The 24,571-nt window shown below is 37.9% G+C and overlaps 1 protein-coding gene across 1 annotated transcript in view; it reads right to left on the minus strand.

Moving 5' to 3' along the window:
- LOC128666496 (uncharacterized) overlaps positions 1-24,571 on the minus strand; it is a 104,092-nt gene that overhangs the window by 68,713 nt on the left and 10,808 nt on the right. The window contains exons 2-3 of the mRNA XM_053721124.1: positions 15,649-16,002; positions 13,947-14,297 (exon numbers count right to left, since the gene is read on the minus strand). Of these exons, the coding sequence (XP_053577099.1) occupies positions 13,947-14,297; positions 15,649-16,002 (705 nt within the window). The remainder of the gene's footprint in view (positions 1-13,946; positions 14,298-15,648; positions 16,003-24,571) is intronic.

Genomic DNA, 24,571 nt, shown 5'->3' on the forward strand with positions numbered 1-24,571 from the left:
CTGACACTTTTCTGCCAACCTCCTGAGACGAAAGGCAAAGAATGACTGGGGGATAGGGGAAGTGGGAGGAGTATTTAAGCCTTTGGCTGGGGTGTCTTTGCCTCCTCCTGGTGGCCAGGTTCTTATTTCCCACAAGAAATTAATGCGGCTGTGGACTCTTTCCCATTAGGAAGAAAAAGGGCTGTTTAACTTAGGGCAATGCCCTACAAAAGGTTGGTAGTTTATTGTAGGTTAGGGGGTGTTTTTATTTTGTGGGGGCTTTTTTTATTTTTATAGGGCTATCAGATTAGGTGTAGTTGTTTTTATTTTTGATAATTTAGTTTTTTATTTTTCGTAATTTAGTGTTTATTATTTTTTGTAATGTTAGATTTAAAAAAAAAAAAAATGTAGTGTTAGTTTTTTAAATTTTAAATTTAGGTTTTTAATTGGTAGTTTTTTTTATTTTATTAGAATAGTTATGTTAGGTTCATTTATAGTTTAAACTTAGTTTTTTTTATTTCATAGGTAAGTTTTAATTTTGTTAAGGATAGTTATATTGTAATTTTATTTTAAAGTTAGGGGGTGTTAGGTTTAGGGGATAATAGTTTGATTTAGTGTTTTGCGATGTGGGGGGGGGGCGGTTTAGGGGTTAATAGGTTTAGTTTAGTAGTTACGATTTTGGGGCTGGAGGTTTAGGAGTTAATACTTTATTATAGTGTTGGAGATGTGGGGGGCTGGCAGTTTAGGAGTTAATAAGTTTATTTAAGGGTCGCCGATGTCGGGGAGTGGTGGATTAGGGGTTAATAGGTTTATTTAGTGTCAGCGATGTCAGGGGCGGCGGATTAGGGGTTAATAGGTTTATTTAATAGTCGCAATGTGGGTGGGCTCCAGATTAGGGGTTAATAAGTTAAATATAGTGCTTGCGATGCAGGAGGGTGGCAGTTTAGGGGTTCATAGGTAGTTTATGGGTGTTAGTGTACTTTGTAACTGTTTAATTATGAGTTTTGTGAAACATTTTTGTTACAAAAAATCCATAACTACTGCTCTCAGGTGGCAGTTTGGATTGTGTCCGTATAGGCTGTAACGCAAGCATTTTAGCAGGACAGCACAACCTGTAATACAGGCACTATGAAAATCCCGCACTCAAACGTCATTTTTTTTGAGTGAGGAATGGACGTTACGTCAAAGGCTAAAATTCTTGCGGTATAACTATACCAGCCACAACTCGTAATATGCGTTCTCGGCCATTCCACACACAATAGCCAATTTTTCAGTGGTATATTTTGTACTGCAAAACTCATAATCTAGCTGATTGTTCCTAAACTTTAAACAAGGATGTCAGAAAATGGATGTCTTATTACATTCATATAGAAAACTTAACAACTGATAAAAAATCTAGAATTGACTGCAACAAGGCTATGTCGACAAGAAGGATGACACGTAACCTACCGTAGAGGAAAAAAAGTGACAAATTAAAAAAGTATATGACAGTGTTAACATATGTGTATATAAATGTTGCTTGTTTCTCAATAAAAGAAACATAGATACGTTTTGTGTGTGATCTTTTTTTGTCCCATTGCTTAAAATTGAGTTTTCAAGCAATCAGACGGAGAAATTTTGTAGTGTGATTTGATAGATATTTGTGTGGCCAAGATACATGCATATGAAAAGCAGGTGCCCATATTTGGATTTCCCTTATGCTTGAATTTGAATAAGGCTGAGATAGGCATAGTCAGGAAGCATAATTAAGGGTCATTTACTGTGATATTTAGAAACAAGCACCTCCAGTCCATCCTTATGTGAATTTTTCATTGGAATTTCAAGTTCAAGGAGGATGATCGCTGTTCCAGCATTGTCACGCTGAGTTTAGCTGGGAAGCTCTAATCTTCCAGTACACCCCACAAGCACCAAGGGGGCTTAATTTCACATGAGTGCATCTGGGTTGGTTTCTTGTTCGTCTGACCCATGGTAAACATTACTACCCTATGAGGCGCCTTTTGTCATTTGTATTTTTCAATTTTATGGGATTGCCAGAACAGTGGCAGAGAGCTGCCCTGTGGATTCTTACTTTTCTTTGAAGACTTCAAAGGACTTCTATTGTCTAAAATACTTTATTTGGATCCTGACTCTCTGAAGTTTTATACTGATACATTCTGTACATATATATATATATATATATATATATATATATATATATATACATACGCATATTGTTTTTTTGCCAGTGCGCACCCTTATTGTTACTTAGTAACTATTACTCTTAAAATGACATGCTGTGTCTGCAACATGAAAGCTACTGTGATGAGACCAATCTCGTCACTGTGCATTGGAGGAGCCTGGTTGCCCGCCTGCTGCCTTTAGACTATGGCCCCATGTTGAAATGCTTACTTTTCCCCTGCAAAGACACGAAAGCCGGGTCATTCAGTACTTGCCCTATTTGAACAGTGATACCCAGATAGTTATGCCATGTAGCCCATTTGTATAATGAAAGACTATGTGAAAGACTTTGGCTCCATGGCAATTGAACTGTATTTCTCTGCCTGTGATAATTACATCAACCATTGTGTAAGGTAATTGTATCAACCATTGTGTAAGGTAATTGTATCCCAGGCAGAAGGGAGGATTTTGTAACCCATTGTGTAAGGTAATTGTATCACAGGCAGAGGGGAGGATTTTGTAACCCATTGTGTAAGGTAATTGTATCCCAGGCAGAGGGGAGGATTTTGTAACCCATTGTATAAGGTAATTGTATCACAGGCAGAGGGGAGGATTTTGTGTGGGAGTGTCTGAGAGTATTGTATGTGTTTATTGGTTGTTTTACAAAACCCTGTGGGTGGTACTAATGTGTAAGAATGTGTATATAAAAACAATAAACCCACAGGTCTTGCGGTTCAATGTTTTACCCTCAAGACGGAGCTTGGTCTCGTGTTTGGGGGGAAGTGCTACTTTGAATTATTCTTTTGCCTGTTCCAGGAGAGAAGGATTTTGTGTATTTTCCCCGTTCAGTGTATTAACTGGGTTCGTGTGTTGCTATTCCCGTATTAAGGGCATCTTTCATCTGGTATTAACCCTCGATATCAGGGTTATACCGTAACAGTTACATTTTATAAAATGTATAAAAACAACAACAAAAAACCCACTCAGGCAATGGTGAGATACCCAGGGGAAGGAATTTGTAGAGGACTAGAATTTTGCAGTTCATACTGAAGGCTAATGAAAAATAATAATATGAGAAGCAGAGTTGGATCTTTGGGTGATGTTGGATCTTTGGGTGATGTGGAGGAGTTAATTGGAGTTGTGGTTGTTCAGAGGTTGACTAGTTGCAAAGGCAGGAGAATTCAAGGCAGTTGACTATAACTACGTGAATTACAATTTTTGCTGTGTTATGTGAGAGGTCAAAATTTTGGTGAGAGAGTGAAGGTCACGGAGGAAGAAAAAAGCCAACCCTACTACACAGAGACAACAAACTTGGGATGCTGGTGCAAATTTTTTGACAGTGAGGTAAGTGTATGGAGTTATAGAGTTAAAATGAGGGATCAATTAAACTTTGTGTCTTTTGGGAATTGATTATGAACTGGTGTCAGACCATTTAGGGAGACATGCTGGAAAAAGTCAGTGATACAATTCAGAAGAGAAGATCAGAATAAAGTATTTTCAGGGCAAGCACTGAGGTCTGAATATATCACATAGGTGATATGAGTGGCTTAGCTAAAGGACAATCTAATTTAAAGATAATATTTAGCATTCAATTTTACTATATGTTTAATCCCTGCAAATGGTTTAAATACATAGTCATGGTTTTGCTCCTGTACCACGCCAGATGAGGAGACAGCTGGTGAAATGCATACCTGTATATAGTCCAGTCACTGGCCCCATCATAATCTGGAGCAAAAAGGCTGTGTTCCAGGGTTGCAACTTTTCCCAATATTTTCTGAACGTATTTTAGGACTGGGTGGTTAGGAAGACTTGAGTGCAGAGCTAAAATGCATGGGTGAGGTTGGGGTACTGTGGTTGGCGCATGGGTGAGGTTGGTGTGCTGTGGTCAGGGCATGAGTAAGGTTTTTGTGCTGTGGTTGGCACATGAGTGAGGCTGGTGTGCTGTGGTCGGCACATGAGTAAGGTTGGTGGGCTGTGACCTGTAAATGGGTAAGATTGGTGTGCTGTGGTCTCCGCATGGGTGAGATTGATGTGCTGTGATCGGTGCATTGGTGAGGCTGTGTGTGCTGCAATCGGTGCATGGGTGATGTTAGTGTGTTTTGGTCAGCGTATTGATGAGGTTATTGTGCTGTGGTCGGCATATGGGTGAGGCTGGTGTGCTGTGGTTGGTTCATAGGAGAGGTTGGTGTGGTGTGGTTGGCGCATAGATGAGGTTGGTGTACTGTGGTTGGTGCATGGGGGAACTCAGGAAGGAGCTGTGTGGAGCCTACATTTCAATCTTTTTAACAAACCACACGCAAAGCGTCCTTTTTGTTTTCCTTTTATTTTTCTTAATTTTAATGTATTTTCAATCAGTGAAAATACATAATCAATTGGAAAAAACACCCAAGGTGTATTGTGATATTTTTGGGCTTCAGCTATTTTTTTCTCCTAAGTAGGTAAATACATGCAAAAAATAAATAAATTAAGAAACAGGGGTATCATGTATTTTTTAAGTAGGTTTCCAGAGAGATTTTTTTTAGAGATCTCAATGAGGTAAAAAATATTCCTAGAGTGACAACTAAAAAATTGAAGAAATCATTGGAACTGGTTAACATCTCTGTTCATGAGTCTACAATTTTTGGTAAAACATTGAATAGGCAAATCATTGTTGCGCCAAAGACCACCTTGACACTCCACAACGCTACTAGGAAAATGTTTTGTGGATTGATGAAGCTAAAGTTGAGTTGTTTGGGAAAAACACGCAGCACTATGTATAGCATAAAATGGGCACCGCATACCAACATGAAAACAGCATCACAACAGTTACAGTAAGTATGGTGGAGGGAGCATCATGATTTGGGGCTGCTTTGTTACTTTGGGCCTGGACCACTTACCATTAATGAGGGAAAAATGAATTCCCAAGTTTAACAAGATATCCTACAGGATAATATCAGGGTGGCTGTGTGACAGCTGAAGCTTAGTTTAAGTTGGGTGATGCAGCAGGACAATGATCCTAAACATCAAAGTAAATCTACTACATAGTTTAAAAAAAGAGCCCAGACCTTAAACCCATAGAGATGCTGTGGAATGACCTCAAGAGAGCTGTTCACAGCAGACAGCCTATGAATATGGCTGAGCTGAAGAAGTTCTGTGAGGAAGAGTGGTCCAAAATTCCTCCTGAATGTTGTACAGGTCTAATCCGCAGTTACCGGAAATGCTAGGTTGAGGTTATTACTGCCAAAGGAGGATCAACTAGCTATTAAATCCAAAGGGTAGATTTATCATATGTCAGGCGGACATGATCCGCTGTAGCAGATCATGTCCAACCGACATCGCTAAATGGCGACATATCCGATCGGGATGATTGAAGTCCACCACCTCAGAGGTGGTGGATGAGTTAAGGAGTAGCGATCTTAGGACCGCTGCTTCTTAACTTTTTTTTCCGGTGAGCCTGAAGGAGCGCGCAGAAACAGCTGCATTTGCAGCTTAATAAATCGGCCCCCAAGTGTTCACTTACTTTTTCCACAGCACTGTGAATGTTTAATGGGATGTGTTCAATAAAGACATACCATATTATAATGGTTTGTTCATTGTTAACTTAAGCACATTGCGTTTGTCTATACTTGTGACTTGGATTAACATGAGATGACATTTTATTACAAATTCATATAGAAAACCAACTAATTCCAAAGGGTTCATATACATGTTATTGCCACCTATGTCCACTAAAACACATTAAAATGTGTTTTTATCAAGTCCAATATATATTGAAGTCCATCAATTCTTGAAAAACAGTGTTTTCTGTTTGATTGTAATACCCGTGTGATATAATCCCCATGCAATGAATAAAGGATGTTTTATGGAATATTTGCATTAAAAAACATTAGAAAATGGCTTATCACAATGTTGATAAAATGATTGTCATTGGATATAATTGGAAAATTGTGCAATAGACCATCTATGTCCACTAAAACACATTAAAATGTGTTTTTATCAAGTCCCATATATATTGAAGTCCATCAATTCTTGAAAAACAGTTGGCTAGATTACGAGTTTTTCGTTTTGAGCTGTGCGGTGCTAACGAGTAGTTTTCACTCACCGCTCACTTACATGCAGCGCTCGTATTACAGGTTTTTACAAACCCGGCGTTAAAAGGCAAGAAGTGAGCGTTAAGCAAAATTGTGCTCCTTACCGCACTCCAATACCAGCACTGCTTAAGTCAGCGGTGAGCTGGTCGTACGTTCTCGTGCACGATTTCCCCATAGGAATCAACGGGGAGAGCCGGCTGAGAAAAAGTCTAACACCTGCCAAAAAGAAGCGTAAAACTCAGTAACGCAACCCCATTGATTCCTATGTGGAGGAAAAAATGATGTCTACACCTAACACATTAACATGAACCCCAAGTCTAAACACCCCTAATCTTACACTTATTAACCCCTAATCTGCCACCCCCGACACCTACATTATATTTATTAACCCCTAATCTATCGCTCCGGACACCGCCGCCACCTACATTATACTTATTAATCCCTAATCTGCCGCCCCCAACATCGCCGACATCTACATTGTATTTATTAACCCCTAATCTCCCGCCCACAATGTCGCTGCAACCTACCTACACTTATTAACCCCTAATCTGCCGCCCCAACGTCGCCGCCACTATAATAAACATATTAACCCCTAAACCGCCACACTCCTGCCTCGCAAACATTAGTTAAATATTATTAACCCATAATCTGCCATCCCTAACATCGCCGCCACCTAACTACATTTATTAACCCCTAATCTGCTGCCCCCAATGTCACCGCCGCTATACTAAATGTATTAACCCCTAAACCTAAGTCTAACCCTAACCCTAACACCCCCTAACTTAAATATAATTTAAATAAATTTAAATATAAATTACTATAATTAGCTAAATTATTCCTATTTAAAACTAAATATTTACCTATAAAATAAATCCTAACATAGCTACAATATAACTAATAGTTACATTGTAGCTATCTTGGGGTTTATTTTTATTTTACAAGCAAGTTTGTATTTATTTTAACTAGGTAGAATAGTTATTAAATAGTTATTAACTATTTAATAACTACCTAGCTAAAATAAATACAAATATTACCTGTAAAATAAAACCTAACCTAAGTTACAATAACACCTAACACTACACTATAATTAAATAAATTAACTAAATTAAATACAATTAAATAAATTAACTAAATTAACTAAATTAAATTAAATTAGCTAAAGTACAAAAAAAACCCACTAAGTTAATAAACAAATTACAAGATATTTAAACTAATTACACCTAATCTAATAGCCCTATCAAAATAAAAAGCCCCCCCAAAATAAAAAAAACCCTAGCCTAAACTAAACTACCAATAGCCCTTCAAAGGGCCTTTTGCGGGGCATTGCCCCAAAGTAATCAGCTCTTTTACCTGTAAAAAAAATACAAACAACCCCCCCAACAGTAAAACCCAGCACCCACACAACCAACCCCCCAAATAAAATACTATCTAAAAAAACCTAAGCTCCCCATTGCCCTGAAGTCCCTAACTTAAAAATAAAATCCACCCAATACACCCTTAAAAAAACCTAACACTAACCCTCTGAAGATTGACTTACTGTTCTGAAGATCCGACATCCATCCTCAAGGAAGCGGCAGAAGTCTTCATCCAAGACGGACAAATTGGTCCTCCAGACGGGCAGAAGTCTTCATCCAGACGACATCTTCTATCTTCATCCATCTGACGCGGAGCAGGTCCATCTTCAAGACATCCGACGAGGAGCATCCTCTTCATCCGACGGACTAACGACGAATGAAGGTACCTTTAAGTGATGTCATCCAAGATGGCGTCCCTTAGATTCCGATTGGCTGATAGAATTCTATCAGCCAATCGGAATTAAGGTAGAAAAAATCCTATTGGCTGATACAATCAGCCAATAGGATTGAAGTTCAATCAGCCAATAGGATTGAGCTTACATTCTATTGGCTGTTCCAATCAGCCAATAGAATGCAAGCTCAATCCTATTGGCTGATTGGATCAGCCAGTAAGATTGAACTTCAATCCTATTGGCTGATTGCATTAGCCAATAGGATTTTTCTACCATAATTCTGATTGGCTTATAGAATTCTATCAGCCAATCGGAATCTAAGGGACGCCATCTTGGATGACATCACTTAAAGGTACCTTCATTCGTCGTTAGTCCGTCAGATGAAGAGGATGCTCCGCGTCGGATGTCTTGAAGATGGAGCCGCTCCGCGTCGGTTGAAGATAGAAGATGCCGTCTGGATGAAGACTTCTGCCCGTCTGGAGGACCACTTCGCCCCGCTTGGATGAAGACTTCTCCCGGCTTCGTTGAGGACTTTGGCCCGGTTGGATGAAGACTTCTGCCGCTTCCTTGAGGATGGATGTCGGATCTTCAGAACAGTAAGTCGATCTTCAGGGGGTTAGTGTTAGGTTTTTTTAAGGATGTATTGGGTGGGTTTTATTTTTAGGTTAGGGACTTTGGGCCGCAAAAGAGATAACTGCCCTTTTCAGGGCAATGCCCATCCAAATGCCATTTTCAGGGCAATGGGGAGCTTAGGTTTTTTTAGATAGTATTTTATTTGGGGGGTTGGTTGTGTGGGTGGTGGTTTTTTTCTGTTGGGGGGGTTGTTTGTATTTTTTTTTACAGGTAAAAGAGCTGATTACTTTGGGGCAATGCCCCGCAAAAGGCTTTTTTAAGGGCTATTGGTAGTTTAGTTTAGGCTAGGGTTTTTTTTTATTTTGGGGGGGCTTTTATTATTTTGATAGGGCTATTAGATTAGGTGAAATTAGTTTAAATATCTTGTAATTTGTTTATTATTTTCTGTAATTTAGGGTTTTTTTTTTTTGTACTTTAGCTAATTTAATATAATTTAGGTAATTGTATTTAATTTAGTTAATTTATTTAATTATAGTGTAGTGTTAGGTGTTATTGTAACTTAGGTTTTATTTTACAGGTACTTTTGTATTTATTTTAGCTAGGTAGTTATTAAATAGTTAATAACTATTTAATAACTATTCTACCTAGTTAAAATAAATACAAACTTGCATGTAAAATAAAAATAAACCCTATGCTAGATACAATGTAATTATTAGTTATATTGTAGCTAGTTTAGGGTTTATTTTATAGGTAAGTATTTAGTTTTAAATAGGAATTATTTAGGTAATGATAGGAATTTTTATTTAGATTTATTTAAATTATATTTAAGTTAGGGGGTGTTAGGGTTAGGGTTAGACTTAGGTTTAGGGGTTAATACATTTAGTATAGTGGCGGCGATGTTGGGGACGGCAGATTAGGGGTTAATAAATGTAGGTAGGTGGCGGCGATGCTAGGGACGGCAGATTAGGGGTTAATAATATTTAACTAATGTTTGCGAGGCGGGTGTGCAGCGGTTTAGGGGTTAATATGTTTATTATAGTCACGGCGACGTTGGGGCGACAGATTAGGGGTTAATAAGTGTAGGTAGGTTGCGGCGACATTGGGGACGGCAGATTAGGGGTTAATAAATATAATGTAGGTGTCGGCGATGTTGGGGGCAGCAGATTAGGGGTTCATAAATATAATGTAGGTGGCGGCGGTGTCCAGAGTGGCAGATTAGGGGTTAAAAATTTAATTTTAGTGTTTGCGATGCGGGAGGGCCTCGGTTTAGGGGTTAATAGGTAGTTTATGGGTGTTAGTGTACTTTTTAGCACTTTAGTTATGAGTTTTATGTTACAGCGTTGTACCATAAAACTCTTAACTACTGACTTTTATGCGTTAGGACTCTTGACGGGGTAGGGTGTACCGCTCCCTTTTTGGCCTTCCAGGACAAACTCGTAATACCGGCGCTATGGAAGTCCCATAGAAAAAAGGCTTTATGAAGTTTACGTAAGTCGTTTTGCAGTAAGGCCAAAGAAGTGTGCGGTACACCTATACCTGCAATATTCGTAATAGCAGCGGGCGTAAAAAAGCAGCGATAGGACCTCTTAACGCTGCTTTTTTACCTAACTCGTAATCTAGCCGAGTGTTTTCTGAGTGATTGGAATACTTGTGTGATATAATCCCCATGCAATGAATAAAGGGTGTTTTAGGCAATATTTGCATTAAAAAACATTAGAAAATGGCTTATCACAATGTTGATAAAAGGATTGTCATTGAATATAATTTGAAAACTGTGCAATAGACCATCTACTAAGTATTGGAAGACCACCCAGGTGCACTGCATACTGGGTCCAGTTCAACAACAGCAAATAGTAGCTTTGTGTACAGGCTTTATATGATGCAGATTACATTTAAAGGGACACTAAACCCAATTTTTTTCTTTCATGATTCAGATAGAGCATGTAATTTTAAGCAACTTTCTATTTTACTCCTATTATCATTTTTTTCCATTCACTTGCTATATGTATTTGAAAAATCAGGAATCTAAGCTAAGTAGCCGTCTCATTTTTGGTTCAGAACCCTGGTTAACTCTTGCTGATTGGTGGCTACGTTTAGCCACCAATCAGAAAGAACAACCCAGGTTCTGAACCAAAAATGGGCCGGCTCCTAAACTTACATTCTTGCTTTTTAAATAAAGATAGCAAGAGAACAAAGAAAAATTGATATTAGGAGTAAATTAGCAAGTTGCTTAAAATTGCTACTCTATCTTAATCATGGAAGAAAAAAATTAGGTTTAGTGTCCCTTTAAGAACTATCAAACTGCAAATGACTAAAAGGGACATGAGACCCAAAAGGTTTATTTCTTGATTCAGAAAGAGCATACAATTTTAAACAACTTTCCAATTTACTTCTGTTATATAATATGCTTCATTCTCTTGCTATTATTTGTTGAAGGAACAGTAATGCAGTTCTGGGAGCTAGCTGAAAGCCAATGACAAGAGGCATATAGGTGCAGCTATCAATCAGCAGCTTTTCAACAAAGGAGATAAAGAGAATAAATCAAATTAGATAAAATAAATAAATGTTAAAGTTATTTAAAATTGTATGCGCTGTCTGCATCATAAAAAAAGAATTTAATTTCTTTTAACTTTCTTTTAACTTAATTTAACTTTCTTTAATTAGAACTTTCTTTAATTAGAAATTTCTTTAATTAGAACTTTCTTTAATTAGAAAGTTTTTGAAAATAGCAATGTAAAACATTCTTCCATATGATCAAGAAACATCCTTGCAGTCTGTCACCAATTACTGTGATATAATGGGTAGTGTCCCCTGGTTTGTTACCTGCCTGTTATAAGCTCAATACAGATAATTACACTCAAATATAACACAAATATTATTTCAAAGGCTCTAAAAACAATGACCCAGATTACAAGTTGTGCGGTATAGTCGTAGCGTAAACACAGCGCAAAATAGGTCTGTTACGCTATTTCTATACCGCCGGTATTACAAGTCACCATAAAACTTTTTGTTGTGCGATATGGTGGGGTAAGCTGCATACCACACAATAACAAAGTTCAATGAAGAAAAAATATAAGAAAAAACCAACATCTGCAATTGCAAAATGGTGATCACATTAACGCATTCCCCATTGAACACTATGGAGAAAATACTGATTTGTAAAAACCTAAAACCCTAACATAAACCCCTAGTCTAATAACCCCTAAACCACCATCCCCCTACATCGTCAACACTAAATAAAGCTATTAACCCCTAAACCGCCGTCCCCTTACTTCACCAACTCTAAATAAACCTATTAAACCCTAAACCACCGTCCCTCACATCACCTTCACTAAATAAACCTATTAACCCCTAATCCGCCATCCCCCCACATCACGACTCCCTAAATAACCCTATTAACCCCTAATCCGCCGGCCCCCACATCGCGATAAACTAAATTAAACTATTAACTCCTAAACCTAACACCCCCTAACTTTAAATTACAGTTACAATATAACTACCTTAAAATATATAGCAACTTACCTGTGAAATAAAAAAAAAACCTAAGCTTAAACTATAAATAAACCTAAAATTTTTTACAAAATATAAAAATCCTAACACTAAGAAAAAAAATAAAGCCTAACATTACAAAAAATAAAAAAACGCTAAAATTAAATAATATAAGATAACGAAATTATATATTTTAAAGTAGTTATATTGTAACTGTAATTTAAAGTTAGGGGGTGTTAGGTTTAGAGGTTAATAGTTTAATTTAGTTTGTTGCAATGTGGGGGGACGGCGGTTTAAGGGTTAATAGTTTTTTTTTAGTATTTGCAATGTGGGGGGATGGCGGTTTAGTGGTTAAAAACATGATTAGGGGTTAGCAATGCTTAGGGATGGCGGATTAGGGGTTAATACTTTAATTTAGTTTGTTGTGATGTGGGTGGTAGATTAGGGGTTAATAGGTGTATTGTAGAATTTGCAATGCGGGGGTGGTGGTTTAGGGGTTAATAAGTAGTTTATGGGTGTTAGTATACGTTAAATTTTTTATGAGTTTTGTGAAACATTTTTGTTTCGCAAAATCCATAACTACTGGTCTTTGATTGTGGAATGGATCATTGCGGTATAGGTCATAAAGATGGCGTTAAAGCAATAACGCGTGACTTATAATACCGAATCAGTATTTTTTAAGTGCTACAGCTGCAACCCACAACTTGTAATCTTGCCCAATGTTGGTTATTGCCTGAAATAAACAGAGCTTGCAACAAAATATGAGTAGATATTGGTTTGGTAACTCCATCCCTCTATCTCTCCTTTTCTTATTTAAATCCTGAAATAAGACAGTTCCTACAATGTTTCTAAGCATGAAATCTGGCTATGTTAAAAAAATAAAAAGAGACATTTCAGGATTTCAGGCTTTAGTCATGACTAAGGGCCAATAGCCTAAAACACTGTCTTCTTGTTTCTTTGGACTCTGAACCAGTAAGAAAATAAAGGTCAATTTCAACCTTTAAAGGCTGGAATCCTTATTTCTATATCTCATTTATATCTTGCTCAGAAATGTGAAGCCACACCCATGAGTTGCCTGGCCATGTCCCTGTACTACCAAGAGACCACCTTGACTCTAGTCCTGGGCTGCTTAAAAGTAAGGTAAAGTTAAGCACACTCGAATAACGCCATATACAATTTCATTGAAAAATAGCCCCAGTTTCATTCACCATTTTGTCTGATGTTATTAAAAAAAGTGCTTTATTACCTTTTAGTAATCCGTTGATAAAATATTTCCTCCACTCGCCATTTTGTTAAATTTGATTGCCAATCTAGCTATATTTGAGCCTCCAATCATCGTCCCCCCCCCCCCCCCCCCGGGGTGTTCAGTCCGTCCATTACAACGTCATGCAATTTCAAAGCACATGCATTAAAGAAAAACCCTCCTACTTCTTCACCATGCTTGTTCATGAGACGCGCATGCTCAGTGTTATTAGTCTTCAAATTCTTCTTACAGAAGCCAAGTCGACATTGATCGCGGTCCAAGTATGTTTAACATCTTTAATATTATTTTTATAGTGCATTCTCACTTTTAATAATCCAAATATTTCGTTTGTATAAATGAAAAGTTGCGCATGCGCAGTTCAAAATATCGTCGTGCACGCGGGTGTGACCGCTCTCTGAGATGAAGCAAGATGAAGGGGAATACGGAAGTAGATGCTTGGAGGAGTCAGCAAGGAAACGGTGATAAAATTAAAAAATAAATATCTTCCGAAGTGTGGCATGTACATTAAAATAAAGTTAGCGACTGCCTTTAATTACTATTGAACAATGATTGTGGGTATGCGGATCCAGTTAACTTTACCTTTACTTTAACCACAAAATCTCCATAGCTCCATCTTCCTTGTTCTAGGTTAAAAAAATGTAATCTGTAAGACATGAACATATCTCACCTGTCACAGTAAGCAGTGTCCCTTCACCATGTCCAGTTATCATCTCATTTTGTAATACAATCTGACAAATATACATCCCGGTGTCTTTGGGATCCACTCTGTGCAAAACAATATTTGCTGATCTATTAGTGATGAAATCAATCTGGCTTGCTCTGGAGACTCTGTCTATAAAATCTGGATTGTTATCAGTGACCTCTGGTCCATTCAGCGCATGCCGGTACCATGTGAACCAGCCAATCACTGGCACTTCTGTATCACTGAGAGTAAAACTACACGGTAAAGTGACTGTTCCTCCAGAGATGGATTGCACAGCAGGGATCTGTGATACATGAATTATCTGAGAAAGAGACCCTAATATGAAACACAGAAAGAAGAAACAATAATTATTTTATGTTAATATTGTTTATTTTACTATGTCAAATGCCACAACTTGAATTTAATGCTGGAAAAAAACATTCAAAATAAAGAAATGCAATATTAAAATGTTGATTCCCATTGACTAAGGGGCCGATTTATCATGTTCGGGCGGACATGACTTGCTGTAGCGGATCATGTTTGCCCGATATTGATAAATGGCGACAGCATACGCTGTCAGCATTTATCATTGCACAAGCATTTTGTGTGAAATGCTTGTGCAATGCCGCCCCCTGCACATTCGCGGCCAATCGGCTGCTAGCAGGTGGCGTCAATCATCCCGATGGTATGCAATCTTAAGACCGCTACTTCTTAACTTATGTTTCCGGCAAGCCTTAAGGCTTGCGCGGAAACTGCTGCATTTGCAGTATCATAAATCGGCCCCTAACTCTTAATTCAGTATATTTCTATGAAACGTAAAATTAAAATGCTCCATTTCACTAGTTTAAATGTTTTTCCTTAAATTAAATTATGTTAAAAACATTACATTTTTAAGACATACGACAGAATTTAGACTATTTTACACAAAATATAAATAATATTTCTTTAAAGTGAAATTCTAATGTGAAAATGTCATACTCTAATTTGTAATTTTTTCATTCAGATTATAAATGGAACACAAATTTGCAAGCAATATTAAGTGCTAATTTTCATACTAAATCCATACCACTTCGATTTTTAAAGGGATAGTATAGTCAAAATGACACTTTCATGATTCAGAAAGAGCATGCAATTTTAAGAAACTTTCTAATTTACTCCTATTATCATTTTTTTTCTTCGTTCTCTTGATATCTTGTAGTCATTAAATCAGCAAGTGCTACCCAGGTTCTTAACAAAAAATGGGCCGACTCCTAAGCTTATTTAAATAAAGATATCAAGAGAAAGACTTCTCCCGGCTTCATTGAGGACTTCTTGCCGCTTGGATAAAGACTTCTCCCGGCTGGATGAGGATGGATGTCCGGTCTTCAAAAACTGTAAGTGGATCTTCGGGGGTTAGTGTTAGGTTTTTTTAAGGGTTTATTGGTGGGTTTTATTTTTAGCTTAGGGTTTTGGGCAATGTAAAAGAGCTAAATGCCCTTTTAAGGGCAATGCCCATACAAATGCCCTTTTCAGGGCAATGGGGAGCTTAGGTTTATTTAGATAGGTTTTTGTTTGGGGGGTTGGTTGTGTGGGTGGTGGGTTCTACTGTTGGGGGGTTGTTTGTATTTTTTTTTACAGGTAAAAGAGCTGATTTATTTGGGGCAATGCAGATAGATACAAATAGGGGTCACAGTTCCTAAGTACCCACCTGTCACTTTGAGGAATGTCCCATTGCCATGTCCGGAACCTTTATCATCCTGCTTTAAACCAACTTGGCATATATATATCCCACTGTCCGTGGGGCCCACTCTGTGCAGTTGAATATCAGCTGATTGTTTATTGATAAAATCCTCCTGACTTATTCTGGAGATCCTGCTCATGTATTCCGGATTACTATTAGAGACCTCAGGCCCATTCAGTAAATGTTTGTACCATCTGAACCAGCTTCCCATTGCCAGCTGTCTACCTTTAGAGGTGTAGTTGCACTGTAACGTAACTGTGCTGCCCACTGTAGCAGTCAATACAGGGATCTGAGATACGTCAATAAACTGTTGGAAAGCCCCTTGACAAAAAATACAAAAAACAGTCATCAATGTATTAAAGATTTCATTTATAACTGAACGTGAATTCAAGCATACACACACACACACATATATCTGTCTATATATATATATATATATATATATATATATATATATATATAAATCCTGATAAGTGTACTCTCACTCCAATCAACAACTCGAGGTTGCTTAGGGAAAAACATCTAATGAAGTATACTGGACCCAGCACTCACTCTAATCTTCACTTTATTTGTGATGTTTCGGGTACAAAGCTTATGCTTCCTCAGACAAATTATAAATGTAAATTTCAATTCTTATATACCCAAAACTCTTCCCACATTGAATCAGTGTTGAGCAATCTCTCGCTAGTGGTATATTTGTGCTCTCCCAAATTTATAACCCAGTCAAATACCTTGAAATAGCAATATAATTTTAAACAAATTTAGGGCCAAATTAAAAGTAAAGCGCAAATGAATGTTCCCGCTCGAGCGTTAACTGCGCTAGAAGTAAGCTTTTTTTGCGTGCTGGGTTACACTTGTATTAAGAGTAGAAATTAAACAGATTTCGCTCATTGCTAACCCGACGAGCACAAAAAGCAGAACTTATAATATTGGGTGCGCATTCACGTATTCCTCCACAGTAGTCAATGGAGTGTTTTTTTCCACTTTTTTTCTCTGTTGACTTCTATGGGGGAATTAGGTTATCACACACGCAACATTCCAACTTCGTTTTTTTGTTCGCATCGGGTTAGCGCCCAAGCGGTAACTTTTTACTTTCAACTTGTAATACGGGCGCAACCTGACGCACGCAAAAAGTTTACTTCCCTCTTAACTTAATGCTTACTACTTACTCTCCTAATATAACAATAATTGCCCCCCCCCCTTTTTTCTCCCTCTTTTCTCTTTACTGTAAGAGTGTTTAAATACTATTACAGGAACACTTCCTGATTGTACAAAATGACTTTCAGAAATGTTACTGCTTTTATTGTATATGTTAAGAACGGGTCTCAACTCTTGTGTTGACCCGCCAATTTTTCACACTGATCAGCAATATATGATGACAAAATATTGAAGAAATATAAAAACCTGAAAAAAATTTTTTTTAAAATAGGGTGGCTACCTTCCTTACCCACTCTGGAAGGAACCTGGTCAGAAAAAAATTATTTAATTTTGATTTCAGCAAAATAATGTTGTTGTTAAGTGGGGAGCCAACCTGTGTTGTAATGGATATCCTTCTCTTCATCAAAGCTCTCTTGGGGCAGGAAATACATTTTATCTTGCTAGTAGTGAGTATATAGGATTTTCTGTTATTTTTAAATCTGTTTGTCTGGTGTAATTCTGTTTTTGTAACTTTTTTATGTATGCACTGTGACCTTTTTATGTTCATAATACATGTGTAAAGTCTACGGGGATGTTTGCAACTAAATGATTTGATAAGCTTTTCTAATGATCTCCCCTATAACTTGCAGATTTATTGCAGCCTACTTTGACCTCTCTGGACCTCCGGATTTTGTGATTTGCTTTGGACATATTTATTCAAATTGACTGAGCATCCCCTAGTCTCCCACCTCCCTATGACAGGTCAAGGCTTGATTGGATAAGCCTGTATGACTAAGAACTACATTAACTGCCTAATTACCTGTCCTGAAGCATCAATCATTAGTAATACATCGGGCCCATTTATCAAGCTCCAGATGGAGCTTGTGAGCCTGTGTTTCTGGCGAGCCTGAGCAGACGGACAGACATTGCCGCAATTTAACCCGATCGAGTATGATCGGGTTGATTGACACCCCCCTGCTGGCGGCCCATTGGCTGCGAATCTGCAGGGGGCGGCGTTGCACCAGCAGCTCACAAGAGCTGCTGGTGCAATGCTGAATACGGAGAGCGTATTGCTCTCCGCATTCAGCGCGGTCTGTCAGACCTGATCCGCACTGTCGGATCAGGTCCGACAGACCTTTGTTAAATAGGGGCCTATGTCAGGATTGGACAGGGGACATGAACACCTGAATAGTCAGACTTCCTGTACATAATTACAAACTAAGTACCTGATTACCTAAACTTATAAAGCGCCTCTCCCACTTTCCTGCCACTTCCTGTACCTTTTTTGGTGGCAAACAATAGTAGAAATGAATGAACAATTCGATTTGGTCAAGCAATTCTTTATTTTATGTACATTTTCATCTTATAATGTGTTTGTCTGCTCGTATAGCAGAAGAATCAATGAATTAGCATAATTTTTATTTGTGCGATACCTGAATGCCCATTGCTAGTGTTTACTGTCCCGGTAAATCATTTTACGTTACAATGTCAAAGTGTTTACTGCCCCTAAAATAATATTTTTCAGTTGCATTCTATACATAATTCCTTTGGTTTAATTAAATCAAATTGCACCTTTTCAAATGGATTGGAATAGTTTAGAAAAACAAAACACACAGAAAAACCCATCACACAGGCTTGCACATGTCTTCACATGGAAATCTTGAAACATTTGAAGTAGCAAGACAATTTTATTGCTCTGCCAGAGTTTTTGGTTTGTTTTTGTGTTCTAAAATGTAAAACAACTATTACCTTTCTGATTACTGTACAGTACTGATGGTGCTATGTATACAAACGTAATAAAAATTATATAAAACAAATCCCTTTATTACCAATTCCCCTGTTTTGCATAACCAACACTATTATATTAATATACTTCTTACATCTGTGATTACCTTGTATCTAAGCCTCTGCAGACAGCCCCCTTATTTCAGTTCTTTTGACAGACTTGCATTTTAGCCAATCAGTGCCCTCTTATAAGTAACTCCACGGGCGTGAGCACAATGTTGTCTATATGGCACACATGAACTAACTGCTGTGAAAACTGTCAAATGCATTCAGATAAGAGGCGGCCTTCAAAGGCTTATAAATTAGTGTTTGAGCTTACCTAGGTTTAGCTTTCAACTAAGAATACATAGGGGCCTATCTATCTTCAGACTCGCCAGAAACAGCAGTTATGAAGCAGCGGTCACAAAGACCGCTGCTCCATAACCCTGTCCGCCTGCTCTGAGCAGGCGGACAGGAATCGCAGCAATACAACCCGATCGAGTACGATCGGGTTGATTGACACCCCCTGCTGGTGGCCCATTGGCTGAGAGTCTGCAGGGGGTGGCGTTGCACCAGCAGCTCTTGTGAGCTGCTGGTGCAATGTTAAAGCGGAGAGCGTATTGCTCTCCGCATTCAGCGATGTCTTGCTGACCTGATCTGCACTGTCGGATCAGGTCCGCAAGACATTTCTTAAATATGCCTCCAAGAGAACAAAACAAATTTGATGATAAAAGTAAATTGGAAAGTTGTTTCAAATTGCATGCCCTATCTGAATTATGAAAGTTTAATTTTTACTAGACTGTCCCTTTAAGCTTGACATCTATTATATGACTTAATTGATATCAAAGAACAAATATCAACATTTCATCCGTTTACAGTAACATATTATATGACAATTCGCTACTCTTCTTATGATGACAAAAAAATCTGTTTGTTTAAATTGAAGCAATAATATTTGATTAAAAACGCTTCTGTTTCACAATATATTTTTGTACTAGATTTTTTTCTCAATTTGACAAGGCAAATAATATAAAGTGATTTACAAAAACTCGCAAAGATTTGGCGCACCAACCATACTCCTTTCATTATTATTATTTTTTAAGTATGCCTGTATGCTGAAAAATAAATGTTTTGTTCTTATGTTTTGATTTTACAGAATACACATTTACATTAGAAAAAATATTGGAAAAGAAACCAAAAAATATATAAGAAAATATTTTATATCTGCATGGAAGAGGCATAGGTCTTAAATGCACATTTTTTTACCAGTGGAAGTATAATTTTAAATGTTTTATTGTTTTTTTGGATTTATTATACACATTTGAGTTTTTATACTTATATAAAAAATATTATATTTTAAGCACTGTTCGTTTATTGATTTTTTTTTATAGGAAGTCAGAATTCCTAGAGTATTTTTTCTGAACCTCCATTTTCCATATGAAATCAGTATACTAAGGGGTTAAGTGGATTTTTAAAAACCTACAGTATGCAATAGGAGAGCTTTGTTGTTTAAGTATACACAGGAATGAGGGGAAATTCCAGTATATGTTTTGCCCTGAGGAAATGAAACAGGTCCGACTGACTATCCACCCATCTATGTGAGCATATACTGACCAACTGTGGAAGATAACGCTAGACCAGATAACCTTGTAAAGACTGCACTGAGATAAACACAGGCAAATCTAAAAGGGAAATGTAAGGTAAGTAAAGTATATGAACTCTTTGAAAGGAAAAGCCTGAAGGAATTTATGAATAGCAGCCCTCATGAAATTCACTGAACCTGTTACCCAAGAATTAGTGCAAGTGAGATATGCATTGTGCTCCCACACACGCTGAACACATGTAGTATTTGTTTATATTACAAGTAAAAAATGGCTAGATTACGAGTTTTGCGGTAAGCTGAAAAAGCAGCGTTAACAGGTCCTAACGCTGCTTTTTCACTACCGCTGGTATTACGAGTCTTGCAGGTTTAGGGGCACCGCACACTTTTTTGGCCTTACCGCAAAACGACTTACGTAAACTTTGTGAAGTCTTTATTCTATGGGACTCCCATAGCGCTGATATTACGAGTCTGTCCTGGGAGGCCAAAAAGTGGGCGGTACACCCTACCCCGTCAAGAGTCCTAACGCATTCTAAAGTCGGTAGTTGAGTTTTATGGGCTAACGCCGTAGCATAAAACTCATAACTAATGTGTTAAAACGTACACTAACACCCATAAACTACCTATTAACCCCTAAACCGAGACCCTCCTGCATTGCAAACACTAAAATAAAAATTGTAACCCCTAATCTGCTGATCCGGACATCGACACCAATAGAATAAACATATTAACCCCTAAACCGCCGCACTCCCACCTTGCAAACACTAGCTAAATTTTATTAACCCCTAATCTGCCGCCCCTAACATCGCCGCCACCTACCTACATTTATTAACCCCTAATATGCCGCTCCGGACATCGCCGCCACCTACATTATACTTATTAACCCCTAATCTGCCGCCCCCAATGTCGCCGCTATCTACCTACACTTATTAACCCCTAATCTGCCATCCCCAACGTCGCCGCAACTATATTAAATTTATTAACCCCTAAACCTAAGTCTAACCCTAACACCCCCTAACTTAAATATAATTTAAATAAATCTAAATAAAATTCCTATCATTAACTAAATTATTCCTGTTTAAAACTAAATACCTATAAAATAAAAACATGCTAGCTACAATATAACGAATAATTACATTGTAGCTAGCTTAGGGTTTATTTTTATTTTACAGTTTGTATTTATTTTAACTAGGTAGAATAGTTATTAAATAGTTATTAACTATTTAATAACTACCTAGCTAAAATAAATACTAAAGTACCTGTAAAATAAAACCTAACCTAAGTTACACTAACACAACACTACACTACAATTAAATAAATTAACTAAATTAAAAACAATTAAATAAATTAAATACAATTAGCTAAAGTACAAAAAAAACACTAAATTACAAAAATAATAAACAAATTACAAGATATTTAAACTAATTACATTTAATCTAATAGCCCTATCAAAATAAAAAAAGCCCCCACAAAATAAAAAAAAAAACCCTAGCCTAAACTAAACTGCCAATAGCCCTTAAAAGGGCCTTTTGCGGGGCATTGCCCCAAAGAAATTAGCTCTTTTACCTGTAAAAAAAAATGCATACAACCCCCCAACAGTAAAACCCACCACCCACACAACCAACCCCCCAAATAAAATACTATCTAAAAAAACCTAAGCTCCCCATTGCCCTGAAAAGGGCATTTCGATGGGCATTGCCCTTAAAAGGGCAGTTAGCTCTTTTGCAGCCCAAACCCTAATCTAAAAAATAAAACCCACCCAATACACCCTTAAAAAAACCTAACATTAACCCCCTGAAGATCGACTTACTGTTCTGAAGACCGGACATCCATCCTCAAGGAAGCGGCAGAAGTCTTCATCCAACTGGACCGAAGTCCTCAACAAAGCCTGGAGAAGTCTTCATCCAAGCCAGGCAAAGTGGTCCTCCAGACAGGCAGAAGTCTTCATCCAGATGGCATCTTCTATCTTCATCCATCCGACGTGGAACGGCTCCCTCTTCAAGACATCCGACGCATAGCATCCTCTTCATCCGGAGTCTTCTTACTGAATGACGGTTCCTTTAAGTGACGTCATCCAAGATGGCGTCCCTTAGATTCTGATTGGCTGATGGAATTCTATCAGCCAATTGGAATTAAGGTAGAAAAAATCCTATTGGCTGATGCAATCAGCCAATAGGATTGAGCTCGCATTCCATTGGCTGTTCCAATCAGCCAATAGAATGCGAGCTCAATCCTATTGGCTGATTGGATCAGCCAATAGGATTGTAGTTCAATCCTATTGGCTGATTGCATCAGCCAATAGTATTTTTCCTACCTTATTCCGATTGGATCAGGCAATTGGAATCTAAGGGACGCCATCTTGGATGACGTCACTTAAAGGAACCGTCATTCAGTAAGAAGACTCCGGATGAAGAGGATGCTCTGCGTCGGATGTCTTGAAGATTGAGCTGCTCCACGTCGGATGGATGAAGCTAGAAGATGCCGTCTGGATGAAGACTTCTGCCCATCTGGAGGACCACTTCGCCCGGCTTGGATGAAGACTTCTCCCGGCTTTGTTGAGGACTTTGGCCCGTTTGGATGAAGACTTCTGCCGCTTCCTTGAGGATGGATGTCCGGTCTTCAGAACAGTAAGTCGATCTTCAGGGGGTTAGTGTTAGGTTTGTTTAAGGGTGTATTGGGTGGGTTTTATTTTTTAGATTAGGGTTTGGGCCACAAAAGAGCTAACTGCCTTTTTAAGGGCAATGCCCATCAAACTGCCCTTTTCAGGGAAATGGGGTGCTTAGGTTTTTTTAGATAGTATTTTATTTGGGGAGTTGGTTGTGTGGGTGGTGGGTTTTACTGTTGGAGGGTTGTTTGTATTTTTTTTACAGGTAAAAGAGCTGATTTCTTTGGGGCAATGCCCCGCAAAAGGTCCTTTTACGGGCTATTGGTAGTTTAGTTTAGGCTAGGGTTTTTTATTTTGATAGGGCTATTAGATTAGGTGTAATTAGTTTAAATTTCTTATAATTTGTTTATTATTTTCTGTAATTTAGTGTTTGTTTTTATTTGTACTTTAGCTAATTATATTTAATTTATTTAATTGTTTTTTAATTTAGTTAATTTATTTAATTGTAGTGTAGTGTTAGGTGTTAGTGTAACTTAGGTTGGGTTTTATTTTAAAGGTCAATTTGTATTTATTTTAGCTAGGTAGTTAGTAAATAGTTAATAACTATTTAGTAACTATTCTACCTAGTTAAAATAAATACAAACTTGCCTGTAAAATAAAAATAAACCCTAAGCTAGCTACAATGTAACTATTAGTTATATTGTAGCTATCTTAGGGTTTATTTTATAGGTAAGTATTTAGTTTTAAATAGGAATAATTTAGGTAATAATAATAATTTTTATTTAGATTTATTTAAATTATATTTAAGTTAGGGGGTGTTAGGGTTAGGGTTAGGCTTAGGTTTAGGGGTTAATACATTTAGTAAAGTGGTGGCGATGTTGGGGGCGGCAGATTTGGCACTAATAAATGTAGGTAGGTGGCGGCGATGTTAGGGGACGGCAGATTAGGAGTTAATAATATTAAACTAATTTTTGCGAGGCGGGAGTGCGGCGTTTTAGGGGTTAATATGTTTATTGCAGTGTCGGCGATGTCTGGAGCAGTAGATTAGGGGTTAGTAAGTGTAGGTAGGTGGCGATGATGTCGGGGGCGGCAGATTAGGGGTTAATAAAAATAATGTAGGTGTCGGCGATGTTGGGGGCAGTAGATTAGGGGTTAATAAGTATAATGTAGGTGGCGGCGGTGTCCGGAGCAGCAGATTAGGGGTTCATAAATATAATGTAGGTGTCAGCGATGTCAGGGGCGGTAGATTAGGGGTTAATAAGTGTAAGATTAGTGGTGTTTAGACTCGGGGTTCATGTTAGGGTATTAGGTGTAAACATAAAATGTGTTTCCCCATAGGAATCAATGAGGCTGCGTTACTGAGTTATACGCTGCTTTTTTGCAGGTGTTAGACTTTTTGTCAGCTGGCTCTCCCCGTTGATCCCTTTGGGGAAATCGTGCACGAGCACGGACAATCAGCTCAAGACTGACTTAAGCAGCGCTGGTATTGAAGTGAGGTGTGGAGCAAAATTTTGCTCTACACTCACTTTTTTTCTTTTAAAGCCGGGTTTGTAAAAACCCGTAATACCAGCGCTGTAGGTAAGTGAGCGGTAAGAGAAAACAGCTTGTTAGCACCGCATAGCCTCTAACGCAAAACTTGTAATCTCGCCGAGTTTTATGTAGCAAGTACATAGTACATAGTTGATGAGGTTGAAAAAAGACAGAAGGTCATTGAATTCAACCTACACAAATCTAATAAACTAAAAAAAAAGCTCCAGTTGAGCTTAAATTAATCCCACTAAAAA

This window comes from Bombina bombina, chromosome 7, assembly GCF_027579735.1.
Source record: "Bombina bombina isolate aBomBom1 chromosome 7, aBomBom1.pri, whole genome shotgun sequence".
Lineage (NCBI taxonomy): Eukaryota > Metazoa > Chordata > Amphibia > Anura > Bombinatoridae > Bombina > Bombina bombina.